Raw genomic sequence first — 15,790 nt, forward strand, 5'->3', positions numbered from 1 at the left:
TAGTGGTAACATATTCTATGTAATCAGAGATCCCGTGAAGTAGGACGGTGAAACAAGCTAGTAGTAAATTATGAGGAAAGATCCTTAGTAAGACTCATTTCTAATGCACATCTTTCCTTTCTGTAAGGCATGCTGGTTTTTTGCCTTAATGTGCTCCAAGTGGCTTGTCAAAGCAAAGATGTTGTCCTACAGAACATCTTTTGAGAAACACACCTATATGAGTCAGACTGCTGGTCACAGTCTATGAGATTTGGGTGATCTCTAAATACTCATGAAAGGCACTGAAGTATGACTTATATGCTTCAAATAGAGGGGATGTTTTTGCTGCCCAGTATCAGCTAAGGACTTTAGTGACATTCACCTCACACAAAACTGTCAATTCAAGGCTTAGTCCATTGTTCAGTTGTAACTGAGTGAAACTATCGTTCTAGATGGATGTTCAACTTAATAGTCTCCATCGAAACACTGGTATATAAAAGAAATATAGTTCTAAGACTACTTTGTTACAAACCCTAGAGTTTGGTGGGGATTGTTGGATATAATATGAGCTTAGCCCATATAATATTTAATAAATCAAATAAACTCCTATGGTACGTAACATTAAGTGTTGAATGGCTTAATATCATACGGGATTTTAACTGAACGCTGACTTAGCTTATATGGTTGAAAATTATTCACTCTAATTGAGAAGCTGAGAAAAGGATAAAGGGCGTTGCCACGCGCGCTGTGCGCGCCAACCGCCGCCGCCGCTGTCGGCCGGGCCGGGCCGTGGTCGTGGGGTGGCAAGGTGGGGCAGCGAGCGGGGGGGGGGTGGGGGGGGGTGAGGGGGCGTGGCCAGTATTTTGCCACTTAATCCATATAATCACGGGAGTTACTCCCTTGAGGGTGGAGGTTACCCGTCCCTTCCGCTTCTGGCTTTCCGTCTCCTGGGATTCCTCCGCTGCCTTCCGTCTCCTTACCCTCCGGTGGCCATATATCATGTCTTCCATCAGTCCAGATCCTCTCTCCTGCAACCACTCCGAGAGAACCACTGATCAGCAGCCTTCTGACTTCTCCGTCCCGTACATCTACGCGCACGGAGGAGCGGGAGAGCAGGTGCCTTCGGAACCCATGTCCGCATGAGAATCCTGCATGGGGTGAGCGGCCATTAGGTTTTTGGGGAGCGATCCGCGACTGCTCGTCCATCTTCTTCCTGCAGGAGATCATTCTAGGATCCATCTTCTCCCTGGAACATCAAGGCGTCTTCTTCCCGGTGATCCATTCGTGGGACTGCACTGCGAACATCTTTCTGCATCGACTGTTGTCCGTGACTTCGAGCAACGCACTATGTCGACTAGTGCGAATGGAGCCTCCGATGCCCTCGGCATGGGACCCTCCGCTGGGTACAGTCTAATCTCTGTGATTACTGTATTTTGTATTCTTACTTTATCAATGAGTATGTTATCTATGCATGCTGTAGTGTTCATAAGAAATATACACATGCACATATATGCTGTCACAAACCTGCTGATATTATATTTCTAAATTAAACTGATAATAAAAATGTCTAAATTTGTAACACCACATATGCTCCCGATAGGTTGGATCTCCTTAGGCAGCTTGAGAAGGTGAAGGAAATGGAAGTTGCTGAAGGCAGCAGTGAAGATATATTGGAGGCCGTTGGTTCAAGAACTGAACAAGTGAAATAAGGTGGCCATGTACAGATGGACATGATTATACTGCTTAGCTTACGACCTTTCCTGTAAAGTGTAAGTAACAAATTCACCCCTGGTCTTCTGCATATGGCTGCTGCCTTTTCTTTCTTGTTATATACATGTGTTGCACTCTGTTTAGCTCTAATGCGGAACAGCTCAACCATAGACATCGTGCATATAAATACCTTGACAACTGAACTGGTCCTTCCATAATCTTGTGCAGATATTTGTTCTTCTAATTAGGAGTATTTGGTTAATATCTTCTCAATCATGTTTTTTTTTTGTAGTGTTTTGGAACAGGACATTTGAGGGTTTTATTTTGTTTAAAGATTCTTTGAATGACATACCGCTGGAAACAGAACTGCAAGGCCATACGAAAAACCAATCATTGGGTCGATAAGGCGAAGAAAGATCCTTCCAAATGCTCCACGTCTGTCTGTAGGCTGTATCCATACTAAACAGTTTACATGGGCGCACGGTGCCCTCCAACATATGGCCAGCCCTGTTAGTTTATCTTATAATCCGTACTTTTCAGCTTGTTTTATTAGTCGAAATAGTATTTTTCTTTCACAACAAATCTACCAGAACAGTGTTTCGGCTTGTTTTTTCAGCAAAGCGAACGGGGCATAGTAGAGGATGAATGTCCAAGTTCCTCTTGGACAGTGTCTGTGTAGGGTAGTGGTTTTGATAGAGGATTGTATATCTAGTTGATATGTTGTGTTGATGATCACTTTTTCTCATGCAGCCTCCACCGGGAGGGGGAGCAAGGCCTTTAAATACAGGGTGTAAAGTTTTAGGGTATCACATGGGGTGTTGCGTGGGGTGCTCGGATACTAATAAAAAAATAAATTACAGAATCCGTCAGTAATCCGCGAGATGAATTTATTAAGCCTAATTAATCCGTCATTAGCGCATGTGGTACTGTAGCATCGCGTTGTCAAATTATCTGATTAGCCTTAAAAGATTCGTCTCGTAAATTAGTCGTAAACTATATAATTAGTTATTTTTTAGTCTATATTTAATATTTCGTGCATATGTCTAAACATTTGATGGGATAGGAAATAAACTTTAGAGAGAGAAACTAAACAAGGTCTAAAACCTTGTTTTTTAGGAACAAGGGGAATGCTTCATTCCCTGTACCCAAATGCCAAGTTCAGTGAACTAGTTATTGGCAAGTTTTAGAGCCTTCATAAATCACACGCTTCAGTGGTGGCCTACGGGCGTTTTTTCTAATAAGCCCGCCCAGGGCATTCGTGACAGGTGAATGCCTCGGACAAAAGTTCACAAGTAATAAGATGCGACAAATTTGAGCGCATGAGGAGCATGGGCAACGATGCATTGGAGTGAACAAGATATAGAGGTGGACAGTAGTCGTCAGGTCTGAATTCGCTTCAAGTTTGTCTCTTTTATTATCATCCCATCACTCTGTAATCTGTATTTTGTCATTGCGACTGAATTGCCGTGGAGGCCTCTCTGACCGTCAATGCTTGGACACGTAAGTGTTTGAAGATTTTGTCTAGTTACCCTGAAACTACGGCGATGAACCGTGATGCAGAAGCATCACAGGACGACGACTCGACGATGCTTACACTTTTATATATGGTCCAGTCAATGCTGAAACTTGAGCGTCTTAATGATTTGATAGTAGCCGTAGCCCCCCTTGAACGCTGATTGAGGGCTTGATGCTTAAGAAAGCTTCAAGATTTCCAAATGAATTTCCAATGTGGTCTCTGACTGAGTTTCCTGTTGGGTCCACCCTGTCACTCTGAAAGCTCAGTAGATGTACTCATTTACGCTTATTAACCGTTTGTCAAAAAAATGGTTCACTATCACTAGAGATAGTACCAGAAACATGTCCAAAACAAATACATATACCACCATACCGTACAGTTATTTGCATATCATTGGCTAGCATAAAACCGGTTTCACGATTTAGCTTTACAAGTCAATCATTTCCTTCGGCAGTTATTTGCAAAGCTTACTGCACTACTAGTACGGTAACTACCTAGGGTGTTCGGCTGGTGAGGTTTCAGCTTATTCTCTCTTCCAGAATACTATTGAACCATCCAAAATCAGCCCAAACCTGACCAGCCGAACGGGCTTTTAGAAAGTATCGCACTAGGGTATAAGTACATACACCTCCGTACCGGTAATTCAAGTTGTTTTGGATAAGGTTTGGATCAAAATGTTGGGAATATAAAACATGAGTAATTTTTAAGTTGTTGAGTTTGGAAATGTGAAAACCATATTATGAATAGATTTATCTTAAAAAATATTTTTATAAAAAACAAGAAGTCAAAGTTATATTTGGAGACCGTGTCACTTGGACTTGGGTTACCAGTAGGAGAGAGTACGTATTTTCAATATTTCAGTGGCTCAACGCTGTTCCTGTATATATTAAAAATACGTGTACAATTCGGTATGGCAGAGACGTGATTAAACAAGAGGTGAGAGTGTGAGACACGTTTTATTTTATAATAAGTCAAGAATCAAGAAGATACAAAAGGCAGAAGAAATCTGATAAGTCAAGGACAGAGCAAAATTTCCTTTGCTTTTGAAAGCGAATGCCAACAGACTTGAGCCCCATCACCGACCGCATCGTGTCGTAAGGAAATTTAAAGGTACAGGCACACATACTTTTGCAAAAGTACTCCGTGCTGAAATTTAAAGGTACAGGCACACATTCTAGTTAGGTTTATGAGTATAAGATATATAGAAATATAGAATATAGATATATTTATAGATATTGATATCAAGAGTTTCTGATCTTGGTATAGCTGAATTCTAGTGCATTTTTTCAGATTTGATGTATTGATGGTTCAAACGGTTTGTGTTTGCAGCACATCGAAGGTTCATACTCTGGAGAAAGTATATGGTTTCAGATTCGTATGTAGAAGCATTGTTGATGTAAAGAGCTACAAATTCCATTCCCGCATTTCGAAGAGGAAGTGCTACTTGAGGAACTCACCGTCGGAGTGTGATAGGACCATCCACAGTGCTAGATGGTTGGAGTTTCGGAGACACAAGGGACTCTTCCAGAGAACTAGAAGGATGGTTCACATTATTCCATTGGCTTCTGACGATGATGGCAACCGTGTATCTGTTAATGGAGCTGCGCAAGTTGGTTCGACAAGCAACATTGATGAAATAAGGTTGAAATTGAATAAAGCATTGCAGAGTGAAGATATCAGCAATGGACTCGTCCAGTCAGTACATGATGCTGCAAGATCTATTGAGTTGGCTTTCATAGAGCACAGCAAATCGTCAAAGAGCTCGTGGTTTCCAAAGACATGGTTGGGTGTTGAGAACAATGCTTGGATAAAATCACTGTCTTACCAGGTACAGTACTGAACATTCTGCAGACGTACATTTTCCCCTATTCAGTATTCACATGAAGAAACAGAACATTTACAGTCATTGTTATCTCGTCATTCTGATTTTTTTTACTATATCAACACAATATTAAAGTCATGAAAAAGGTAAAGATTAGGTTTATAGTGTACCTGAAACGAAACATAAATGTCTCTTGGAATGTTCTTTGTTTAATCACATGTTAAGATGCTGCTACTTATAACCAGCTTAGAGCCAAGCACCATAACTGAACTTGCTTTGAGTCAATGTTTCTTTGTTCTTATACGATATCTTCAACACACTCACTGCTGTTGTGCTCACCATAGTCCAAAATTCCTGTGAGATACATATTTTCCATTCACTGAAATCTTACAAAAAATGTTTGCAGGCTGCTGTAGACTCATTGTTGCAAGCAGTTATTGATGTTTCATCTCGTGGGAATGGCAGAGATAGAGATATTAATGTGTTTGTTCAACGGAGGTCTACCTTCTAGCCCTTTCCTTTGCTGTCATATCATACTGCTTAAATGTTGTTTTGGAGCAGACTCATTTGTTTCTAAGTATATGATATCCCTTGCATTGAAGTTTTCTAGGAGCAACGTCCTATTTTAAAAGTTCCTTTACATCTAAATTAAATTGTTAAGATTTAAGTATGCCTTTTGATTTATTGGCTGATTGATCTCAGAAGAGGTTGAATTCTAATTGGAAATTTACTCTCAGTGAGAAACAAGTTACTGCTGAGGTCTATAGTGCTAAGTTGTAGTTGCATTTTTTTGATCCGGAAGTAGTCCAGCAATTTTCAATTAGCAAACTGGCAAACTCACATAACTGAAGTATATTAACGAAAAGAGTGTAAAACAATATGTGACTAGGTAGAATGCTATTAAATTATTAACATGAAGGTCTTGGTGCCTTAGTTCTATTCACTTTGGGTACATATAGTTAACCAAAAGAGTTTTTAAATGTCTTGCATGGATTTAGCATGCATACTTCTGCCAAAGCTGAAGCATCAGGAATAGTTTTATTTTATCACGGTGCTAACTAAAATATGTGTTGTTTTCATAATTCATTTAGGTTTTAGTCGGCAGCTGCATAAATGAAGATGAATCTGTATCGTATTGATTGCTTTTACTTGTAGGCTTGTAGTATGTTCAAGTGACATTGGATTCATCCTCTCTGTTATGATTTGTTCCATTTGTTGGGTGTCTATTCAGTGATGTTTTATTTTAGGGTTAAGTCCAATTTACACCCTCCAACTTGCAGCAAAGTTCGAATTTCAACCTCGAACTTCAAAACCGGACAACTTTGGCCCTCCAACTCTTGGAAAAGTTCAACTGTCAACCTTCTTGGCGGTTTTGCGGGTAAACAGTAATTTTTGATATTTTCGGGAGCGCCGAAATTTTATATTATTTTTTTGAGCATCTTAACGTCTTCAAATAAAAAAACTCAAAACTACAAAGTTGTAGATCTCATCGAGGTCTACAATTTACATATAAAAATTATCTTCATCCGACATCGTATTGAAGGGTTTTCTATTTTTTGAAATTTGAGTCTCATCACGCGATAAAATATGGTGCTAAAATTTTATATTATTTTTTCGAGCATCTTACTGTCCTCAAATGAAAAAACTGAAAACTACAAAGTTGTAGATCTCATCGAGGTCTACAATTTATATATAAAAATTATCTTCATCCGACATTGTATTGAAGGGTTTTCTATTTTTTGAAATTTGAGTCTCATCACGCGAGTGAAACAATTTGTCACGTGATGAGACTCAAATTTCAAAAAATAGGAAACCATTCAATACAATGTCGGATGAAGATAATTTTTATATGTAAATTGTAGACCTCGATGAGATCTACAACTTTGTAGTTTTGAGTTTTTTCATTTGAGGACAGTAAGATGCTCGAAAAAATAATATAAAATTTTAGCACCATATTTTATCGCGTGATGAGACTCAAATTTCAAAAAATAGAAAACCCTTCAATACGATGTCGGATGAAGATAATTTTTATATGTAAATTGTAGACCTCGATGAGATCTACAACTTTGTAGTTTTGAGTTTTTTCATTTGAGGACGTTAAGATGCTCGAAAAAATAATATAAAATTTCAGCGCTCCCAAAAATATCAAAAGTTACTGTTCACCAGCAAAACCGCCCAGAAGGTTGGAAGTTGAACTTTTCCGAGAATTGGAGGGCCAAAGTTGTCCGGTTTTGAAGTTCGAGGTTGAAATCTGAACGTTGCTGCAAGTTGGAGGGTGTAAATTGGACTTAACCCTTTATTTTATTGCAGTTTGTCCCGCCTGCTCACCCCCCTCGAGAGTGTTATCAAGAATGAATTGTCTAAGAGGGAACCTACATTTTATGAATGGTATTCATCCGATCAAAATCCTTTGGTGGTGAGACAATTTGTAAACATTTTTGAAAATGATCCAATGTTTAACTCTGCTACAGCAATGTAAGTTCTATTCTATCTTTTGGACTGTAACATGCTCATAGCCAGTAACTAGTACAAGACTCATTGATATTTTCTCTTGTTTGCTGTCAGATGCCGTGAAGGCGAGCCAATGAATACTAGTGAAAGTGATCTTTCTCTGCTTATGCTAGGTTTGATCTGTCTTGCTGCAATCACAAAGCTTGGATCAGCAAAAGTTTCTTGTCAGCAATTTTCTTCAATGGTGCCTGATATTATTGGTCGATTCATGGATATGCTTCTTGAGTTTGCCCCTCTAAGTAAAGCATATAACTTGACGAAAGATATTGGCCTTCAGAGAGAATTTTTGTATAATTTTGGTCCTCGTGCTGCTGTTCCTAAACTTGGTAATGATCATGGACTTGAGATATCATTTTGGATTGAACTGGTTCAGAAACAATTACTCCGGGCACTTGATCGTGAAAAGATATGGTCAAGACTGACAACAAGTGAAAGTATTGAGGTTGAAACTAAAAGTGATCTTTTCATCTAGTCATAGAAATCTCGTCCTTTGCTTCAAATTTATATAGTTATTTATTCCTCATTGCAGGTTCTGGAAAAGGATCTTGCAATATTTGGTTTTTTCATTGCTTTGGGTAGAAGCACACAAGGATATTTGTCTTCCAAGGGTCTGACTGATTTGGATGATTCACTGAATGGTATTGTAAGGTATGATCTATGTGAATTTATATTTTTCCATTTTCTCACTGAAATGATGTTTCAGTTAATAAGATGATATACCTTCTTTATTACCCAAATATGATTTACTGTACTGAATCATGGGCTTACAATAACCCAGGTATCTTATCGGTGGGAGTGTACTATATTATCCACAGCTGTCCTCGATTAGTTCATATCAGCTGTATGTGGAGGTCAGTATGCAGGCAATATACTGAGCTTCTAATGCTACTCAGCATTCAGTGTTCATGTGCCTTTCTTACGTTCAGGTAGTCTGTGAAGAGCTCGAGTGGCTTCCTTTTTACAATGATGATATTCCAAGTGCAAAAACTGATACTGAAGGTAGAGAAGAAGTGTCTAAAGGAGAAGTCATATCAAGAATCCTAAATGTGTGCTCTTACTGGATGGCTAGTTTTATAAAGTACAGCTCATGGCTTGAGAACCCTTCAAATGTGAAGGCAGCAAAATTCCTTTCTAAGGGGTATGTAATTATTTGGTCACGACAATGCTTATCTTTCTCTTGTTTGCAGATAGGGATTTGTTTTTATGTTTTTTTTTTTGAAAAAGCAGATATGGATTTGTGATTAGTGATTAATTTTCTACTGCATGCTAATAATTGTAGACATGCTATGTTGAGTGACTGCATGAAGGAGCTTGACATATCAAGGTAAGCGTTAAGCAGGAGCTTGAATTGTTTGTTCTCTACCACTCAGTAGATTTATTTGTTTGCTAAACATGTTGCAGAAATAATATGTCAAAAGGCTGTGGCTTCCAAGAACCTGAAGAAGAATTAGATACTGGAACAGAGTTAGCTTCCTTTGACAAGGTATTTATTGCGGAATGCCTTTAAGAATTGCTAATATATTTTCACATTTTTGCACATCTGAAAAAATTATGTTCTATACGATTGATATAATTTATGTTCTATACGATTGATATAATTCTTAGTATGACCTCAAAGGTATTAATGGTAACTATAAAATGCTGTTTCTTTGTATGTTTCCTATGCCTCCACAAGAAATTAGAGAACTAGTATAGCATTGACTCTATGTACCCAGCAAACCTCTAAGAGACAATCTCTTATCTAAGAGATAACATACTTACATACATCATATGCTCTCCTAGTTTGCTTCACCTAAGATTTTACTGATGTAATAGATGGTCCAGGTGGCACTATTGTACATGCCCTTAGATGTATTGAAAGATCTCACGAGTAAAAGGATGGACAATTGCATATGTGGTGGACAGATATCATTTGCAATTAAATCTATTTTGGATATGCCATCTACTTATTTCAAGTTTACGATGATAGTTGCCTCTAAAATAGATGCTATCTTCAGTTGTTGAAGCGTTGACGACATCGGTTTTAATCATTGCAGTCACTTGAAAGTGTTGAAGAAGCTTTGGTTAAGTTAGAAAATTTGCTCCAAGAATTACACGTTTCCAGTTCGAACTCTGGTAAGGAGGATCTACAGGCTGCATGCTCTGATCTTGAAATGATAAGAAGACTGAAGAAAGAAGCTGAGTTTCTTGAGGCATCCTTTCGAGCAAAAGCAGAATATCTGGAGGTGAGCCTTTTGGCTTTCTTTTATTTTCAGTATCTCTTACCCACACATGTTGCTTCTAATAAAGGATAGCCATGCATTCTTACAATTACAAGTCTTTGATCTCATTGTATTGGGAAGAGTTCCTTTTATGGATTTCCAGTGCACTCCACTTATCATGGTCAGTCCATCAGGATACTGCCAGGCGAGAACGGTTACTCCGATTACTGTAGCTCATGAATTGCATAAGTTTGCTTCTGTTGTTATCTTAGCCAAAATATGATTTAGTTGCATTGGCTAGTGATATCATCACATCAGATGCATCTATTTTCAATTAAACAATGGGAGCTCAATGTAATTTCCCGTCAATGTTTGTAATCCTCTCTTAAGGGCCTGTTGGTTTCAGCTTATGCTTTTGTCTTCTGGTCAAAAGGCAGAAGGTGAAACAAAACGCTAGATTTTGAAATTGGTTTTTGAGAAGCGCTGTATTTGTATTAGAGGCCAAAAGCAAGTCTGAAGACAGCCTGTTCGTTTCGTCGTAAACGATCGTGGATTATTTACTGCTGGCTGGTTTGGTGTGAGAGAAAAATACTGTTCCAGCTTATAATCCACGATCGTATACGAGCAAGCGAACAGGCTGGCTTTTGGTGGCTTCTATGGGATCTGTTCTGAGGGTTATACATTTTATATTTATTCAAAAGCCAATGGACAAGACATCCCATAGAAGCCAGCTTTTTAAATCAAAAGCCTAAACAAATGGGCCTAAGTGTAATTTCTAATGCTAAGCAGCGGTCACCATCTGTCTATCCTTCTGGTGGTGTTTTACAGCATAATGATATCAGATTATTATTTGCTTAATGTACCAGTTGGAAACAGTACATGCCAAACTGCATACTTGGTTGCACTACAGTTGGAACTAGAATTAGTTTGCAATCATGGTAAATGTGCTTTTTTTATGGTTTATTAGGCCGATGCACCTGCAGAGGAAGGACGTGTAAAGACAGGTAGCAGGACGAACGATACATCAGCACCACAAAAATCAGGAAGCAGGTGGAGTATTCTTGTAACTAATACTAATTAACTAATTCAAACATGGTTGTGATAGCTTATGTGATTTCGGGGTAGTAAAGCAGACCTGTTCAGTTGTTTCCTATTTCTCTTGTCAGGGTGGATAATAAACGCCGTCCATTTTGGGACTTCTTTGGTCGGTCTTTGGGAAAGAAAGTTGATCCAGCTCTTGCAGATCAGGATGTATGTATGCTGTACTGTATATTTGCAGTTTGTTTTGTGCATTAAAGAACACACCAGCATTTTGCGGTGAAGCGATTTCCAAGATGCATCCTTGTTTAATGAACAGTCCTTGACCATGGCTCTAATTAATTACTGAAAAATAATTATGGTCTTCAAAAGAATACCATTTAATTTTCTCTCTTAAGATTCTTATTGCAGCGTATTCCTAATCTTATGGTATTATCCCATTTTTATTGCTGATGAAGGGCACTGTCGCCAATGTGGAGAAGAAAGATGCGGAGTCAAATGACATCCTCCGCTTTGAACAGTTAAGGCGGGAGCTGATTGAGTTAGAAAAGCGAGTGCAGAAGAGTGCAGATGAAGCTCAAAAGGAGGAGGTATGCTTGTTTAACAGGATCTTGAAATAACAAATTACTGGTTCTTCAGTATTTGAGCAAACTCTTGGAACAGGACCTCAGCAGTGATTCTGTAAACGTTATGAGTTTAATTGCATCTTGTATTGTTAGTTCTGTTGTTTTCTGAGTTATGATTCTTAACCACAATGGTTGGTTTCAATGCGTACAATTTTTTTCCTTTTCAAAGAATTGTCTATTAAGTCAAGTCCTGTTTTCCAGGAGATGGTTGTCGCAGACGAAACAACTGCGCCATCGCCTGGTTCATCAGTTCCTTCCGGTCAGGCTACCAAGAAAGAAAATGTCATAACTAAATCAGTGGAGAAGGTCAAGGAGACTACAACGGTATGACCATCTAAACCTAAGATCCCATAGTAGTAATTGCAAGGTTTTCTTCCTCTGTTGTGGTTGACAATAATGACACTTCAAGGCATGGTATCATTTTGAAAGATTGTAGTAGGGGGTTGAATAATCGAATTAACTTTATCCAAAAGCCTATTTGCCAAACCAAAGGCGCTCATCGCAATATTGTTAACTCCATACTTCTATTGTACTAGTTATAAAAAACTTCTTGTTTCTTATTCATATTTTTCTGCACAGACTGTGTTGCAGGGGACACAACTCTTAGCAATTGATACAGGAGCTGCTATGGGTTTGCTAAAAAGAGCTCTTATTGGGGATGAACTAACTCAGAAGGAAAAGCAGGCTCTTCAAAGAACCCTGACGGATTTGGCATCTGTTGTTCCTATAGGAATACTCATGCTTTTGCCAGTGAGTCTTTCTTGTACTTGTATTCCTACTTCTTTAACAAGTAGAGGCTTATTAGGTCCACTTTATCATTTCATTTAATTTGTGTGGAGTAATCCTTTTAACCTTTTTCCTTATCCGCGTGGACTGTGGGCTACTAAGACTCATTTTGGTGTTTGAATTGCCATGGCAAAATATTTTGTTGTGTCCAAGAGTGATATCAATCATATACTCTGACCTGTGAATCTATCGACTGTAAGGTGTGTTTACTGTTGGAGCATTCTGACAATTGCCTTTCTGTCCCAGCTCACCGCTGTTGGTCATGCTGCTATTTTGGCTTTCATCCAGAGATATGTGCCATCGATGGTATGTAGTTTACGTTCACACACTACTTTCCCCCTGTTGCCATTTGTTATATAAATCCCAATTTTCTGTATCTGCAATCGTGTAGATCCCGTCCACATATGCTCCCGATAGGTTGGATCTCCTTAGGCAGCTTGAGAAGGTGAAGGAAATGGAAGTTGCTGAAGGCAGCAGTGAAGATATATTGGAGGCCGTTGGTTCGAGAACTGAACAAGTGAAATAAGCTGGTCATGTACAGATGGACATGATTATACTGCTTAGCTTACGACCTTTCCTGTAAAGTGTAAGTAACAAATTCACCCCTGGTCTTCTGCATATGGCTGCTGCCTTTTCTTTCTTGTTATATACATGTGTTGATCTCTGTTTAGCTCTAATGCCGAACAGCTCAACCATAGACATCATGCATATAAATACCTTGACAACTGAACTGGTCCTTCCATAATCTTGTGCAGATATTTGTTCTTCTAATTAGGAGTATTTGGTTGATATCTTCTCAATCATGTTTGTTTTTGTTTTTTTGTAGTGTTTTGGAACAGGACATTTGAGGGTTTTATTTTGTTTAAAGATTCTTTGAATGACATACCGCTGGAAACAGAACTGCAAGGCCATACGAAAAACCAATCATTGGGTCGATAAGGCGAAGAAAGATCCTTCCAAATGCTCCACGTCTGTAGGCTGTATCCATACTAAACAGTATACATGGGTGCATGGTGCCTCCAACATAGTAGTGGATGAATGTCCAAGTTCCTCTTGGACAGCGTCTGCGTAGGGTAGTGGTTTTGATAGAGGATTGTATATCTAGTTGATATGTTGTGTTGATGATCACTTTTTCTCATGCAGCCTCCACCGGGAGGGGGAGCAAGGCCTTTAAATACAGGGTGTAAAGTTTTAGGGTATCACATGGGGTGTTGCATGGGGTGCTCGGATACTAATAAAAAAATAAATTACAGAATCCGTCAGTAATCCGCGAGATGAATTTATTAAGCCTAATTAATCCGTCATTAGCGCATGTGGTACTGTAGTACCGCGTTGTCAAATTATCTGATTAGCCTTAAAAGATTCGTCTTGTAAATTAGTTGCAAACTATACAATTAGTTATTTTTTAGTCTATGTTTAATATTTCGTGCATATGTCTAAACATTCGATGAGATATGAAGTAAACTTTAGGGAGAGAAATTAAACAAGGTCTAAAACCTTGTTTTTTAGGAACCAAGGGGAATGCTTCATTCCCTGTACCCAAATGCCAAGTTCAGTGAACTAGTTATTGGCCAAGTTTTAGAGCCTTCATAAATCGCACGCTTCAGTGGCGGCCTACGGGCGTTTTTTCTAATAAGCCCGCCCAGGGCATTTGTGACAGGTGAATGCCTCGGACAAAAGTTCACAAGTAATAAGATGCGACAAATTTGAGCGCATGAGGAGCATGGGCAACGATGCATTGGAGTGAGCAAGATATAGAGGTGGACAGTAGTCGTCAGGTCTGAATTCGCTTCAAGTTTGTCTCTTCTATTATCATCCCATCACTGTAATCTGTATTTTGTCATTGCGACTGAATTGCCGTGGAGGCCTCTCTGACCGTCGAATGCTTGGACACGTAAGTGTTTGAAGATTTTGTCTAGTTACCCTGAAACTACGGCGATGAACCGTGATGCAGAAGCATCACAGGACGACGACTCGACGATGCTTACACTTCTATATATGGTCCAGTCAATGCTGAAACTTGAGCGTCTTAATGATTTGATAGTAGCCGTAGCCCCCCTTGAACGCTGATTGAGGGCTTGATGCTTAAGAAAGCTTCAAGATTTCCAAATGAATTTCCAATGTGGTCTCTGACTGAGTTTCCTGTTGGGTCCACCCTGTCACTCTGAAAGCTCAGTAGATGTACTCATTTACGCTTATTAACCGTTTGTCAAAAAAATGGTTCACTATCACTAGAGATAGTACCAGAAACATGTCCAAAACAAATACATATACCACCATACCGTACAGTTATTTGCATATCATTGGCTAGCATAAAACCGGTTTCACGATTTAGCTTTACCAAGTCAATCATTTCCTTCGGCAGTTATTTGCAAAGCTTACTGCACTACTAGTACGGTAACTACCTAGGGTGTTCGGCTGGTGAGGTTTCAGCTTATTCTCTCTTCCAGAATACTATTGAACCATCCAAAATCTGCCCAAACCTGACCAACCGAACGGGCTTTTAGAAAGTATCGCACTAGGGTATAAGTACATACACCTCCGTACCGGTAATTCAAGTTGTTTTGGATAAGGTTTGGATCAAAATATTGGGAATATAAAACATGAATAATTTTTAAGTTATTGAGTTTAGAAATGTGAAAACCATATTATGAATAGATTTATCTTAAAAAATATTTTTATAAAAAACAAGAAGTCAAAGTTATATTTGGAGATCGTGTCACTTGGACTTGGGTTACCACTAGGGAGAGAGTACGTATTTTCAATAGATCAGTGGCTCAACGCTGTTCCTGTATATATTAAAAATACGTGTACAATTCGGTATGGCAGAGACGTGATTAAACAAGAGGTGAGAGTGTGAGACACGTTTTATTTTATAATAAGTCAAGAATCAAGAAGATACAAAAGGCAGAAGAAATCTGATAAGTCAAGGACAGAGCAAAATTTCCTTTGCTTTTGAAAGCGAATGCCAACAGACTTGAGCCCCATCACCGACCGCATCGTGTCGTAAGGAAATTTAAAGGTACAGGCACACATACTTTTGCAAAAGTACTCCGTGCCAGCTTATAAAGTTATTATATATATATATATATATATATATATATATATATATATATATATATATATATTAAGAAATATAATTCAGTGATCCTACAGCCCTGCACGACACGACCCAATCAAAGATTCATGAAACAAGCACGAGATGAGCATGAGCGACAACCGACAACTAGCCAAGAAATTTCGGGAGGCTACCAGACTATACTTGCGTCACGGAATAGCCAGACAAATCTGTCCATATTTGTCGCAAAGATATATGGATTCATTTCCAACCTCGAAATAAAAGTACCAAAATTAAGTGGGAGGATAGGCCTATAGCAACTGTAATTGCAATTGCTTTAAGGAGAAGGAGAGGCAGTATCTGTTTTTGGCACAAAAGGTGAATTTGGCTTTGGAAAATACTTGTCGAGAAAAGAGACCTTTTTTTGTGCGCCGCTGGATGGGGATCCGACGAGCAAGATCGTCTCACAGTCCACCAACATCGCGCGTCAATTGCTACTTTAATTAACCTGCTTGTTGTGGTGTAACCTTTCTTTTATTTGTT

At 38.9% G+C, this 15,790-nt stretch overlaps 1 protein-coding gene across 1 annotated transcript; it reads left to right on the top strand.

Moving 5' to 3' along the window:
- The first annotated feature begins 4,595 nt into the window (after positions 1–4,595).
- On the top strand, positions 4,596–13,457 carry LOC136476702 (uncharacterized). The gene is made up of 18 exons (XM_066474635.1): positions 4,596–5,033; positions 5,434–5,525; positions 7,338–7,502; positions 7,593–7,980; positions 8,068–8,186; positions 8,317–8,389; positions 8,465–8,676; positions 8,818–8,862; positions 8,940–9,021; positions 9,575–9,763; positions 10,707–10,789; positions 10,906–10,990; positions 11,236–11,367; positions 11,605–11,727; positions 11,983–12,153; positions 12,436–12,495; positions 12,581–12,775; positions 13,016–13,457. Exons 1-17 carry the CDS (start codon positions 4,746–4,748, stop codon positions 12,713–12,715), a joined length of 2,442 nt encoding a protein of 813 aa, XP_066330732.1. The 5' UTR covers positions 4,596–4,745; the 3' UTR covers positions 12,716–12,775; positions 13,016–13,457.
- The last annotated feature ends 2,333 nt before the right edge of the window (positions 13,458–15,790 follow it).

This window comes from Miscanthus floridulus, chromosome 8 (genome assembly GCF_019320115.1).
Source record: "Miscanthus floridulus cultivar M001 chromosome 8, ASM1932011v1, whole genome shotgun sequence".
Classification (NCBI taxonomy): Eukaryota; Viridiplantae; Streptophyta; class Magnoliopsida; order Poales; family Poaceae; genus Miscanthus; species Miscanthus floridulus.

Coding starts and splice junctions, on each gene's coding strand:
- LOC136476702 (XM_066474635.1), top strand. CDS start 4,746: ATGGTTCACATTATTCCATTGGCTTCTGACGATGATGGCAACCGTGTA. Junction 10,991..11,235: donor CAGCTCTTGCAGATCAGGAT/GTATGTATGCTG, acceptor TTGCTGATGAAG/GGCACTGTCGCCAATGTGGA. Junction 11,728..11,982: donor AGGTCAAGGAGACTACAACG/GTATGACCATCT, acceptor TTTTCTGCACAG/ACTGTGTTGCAGGGGACACA.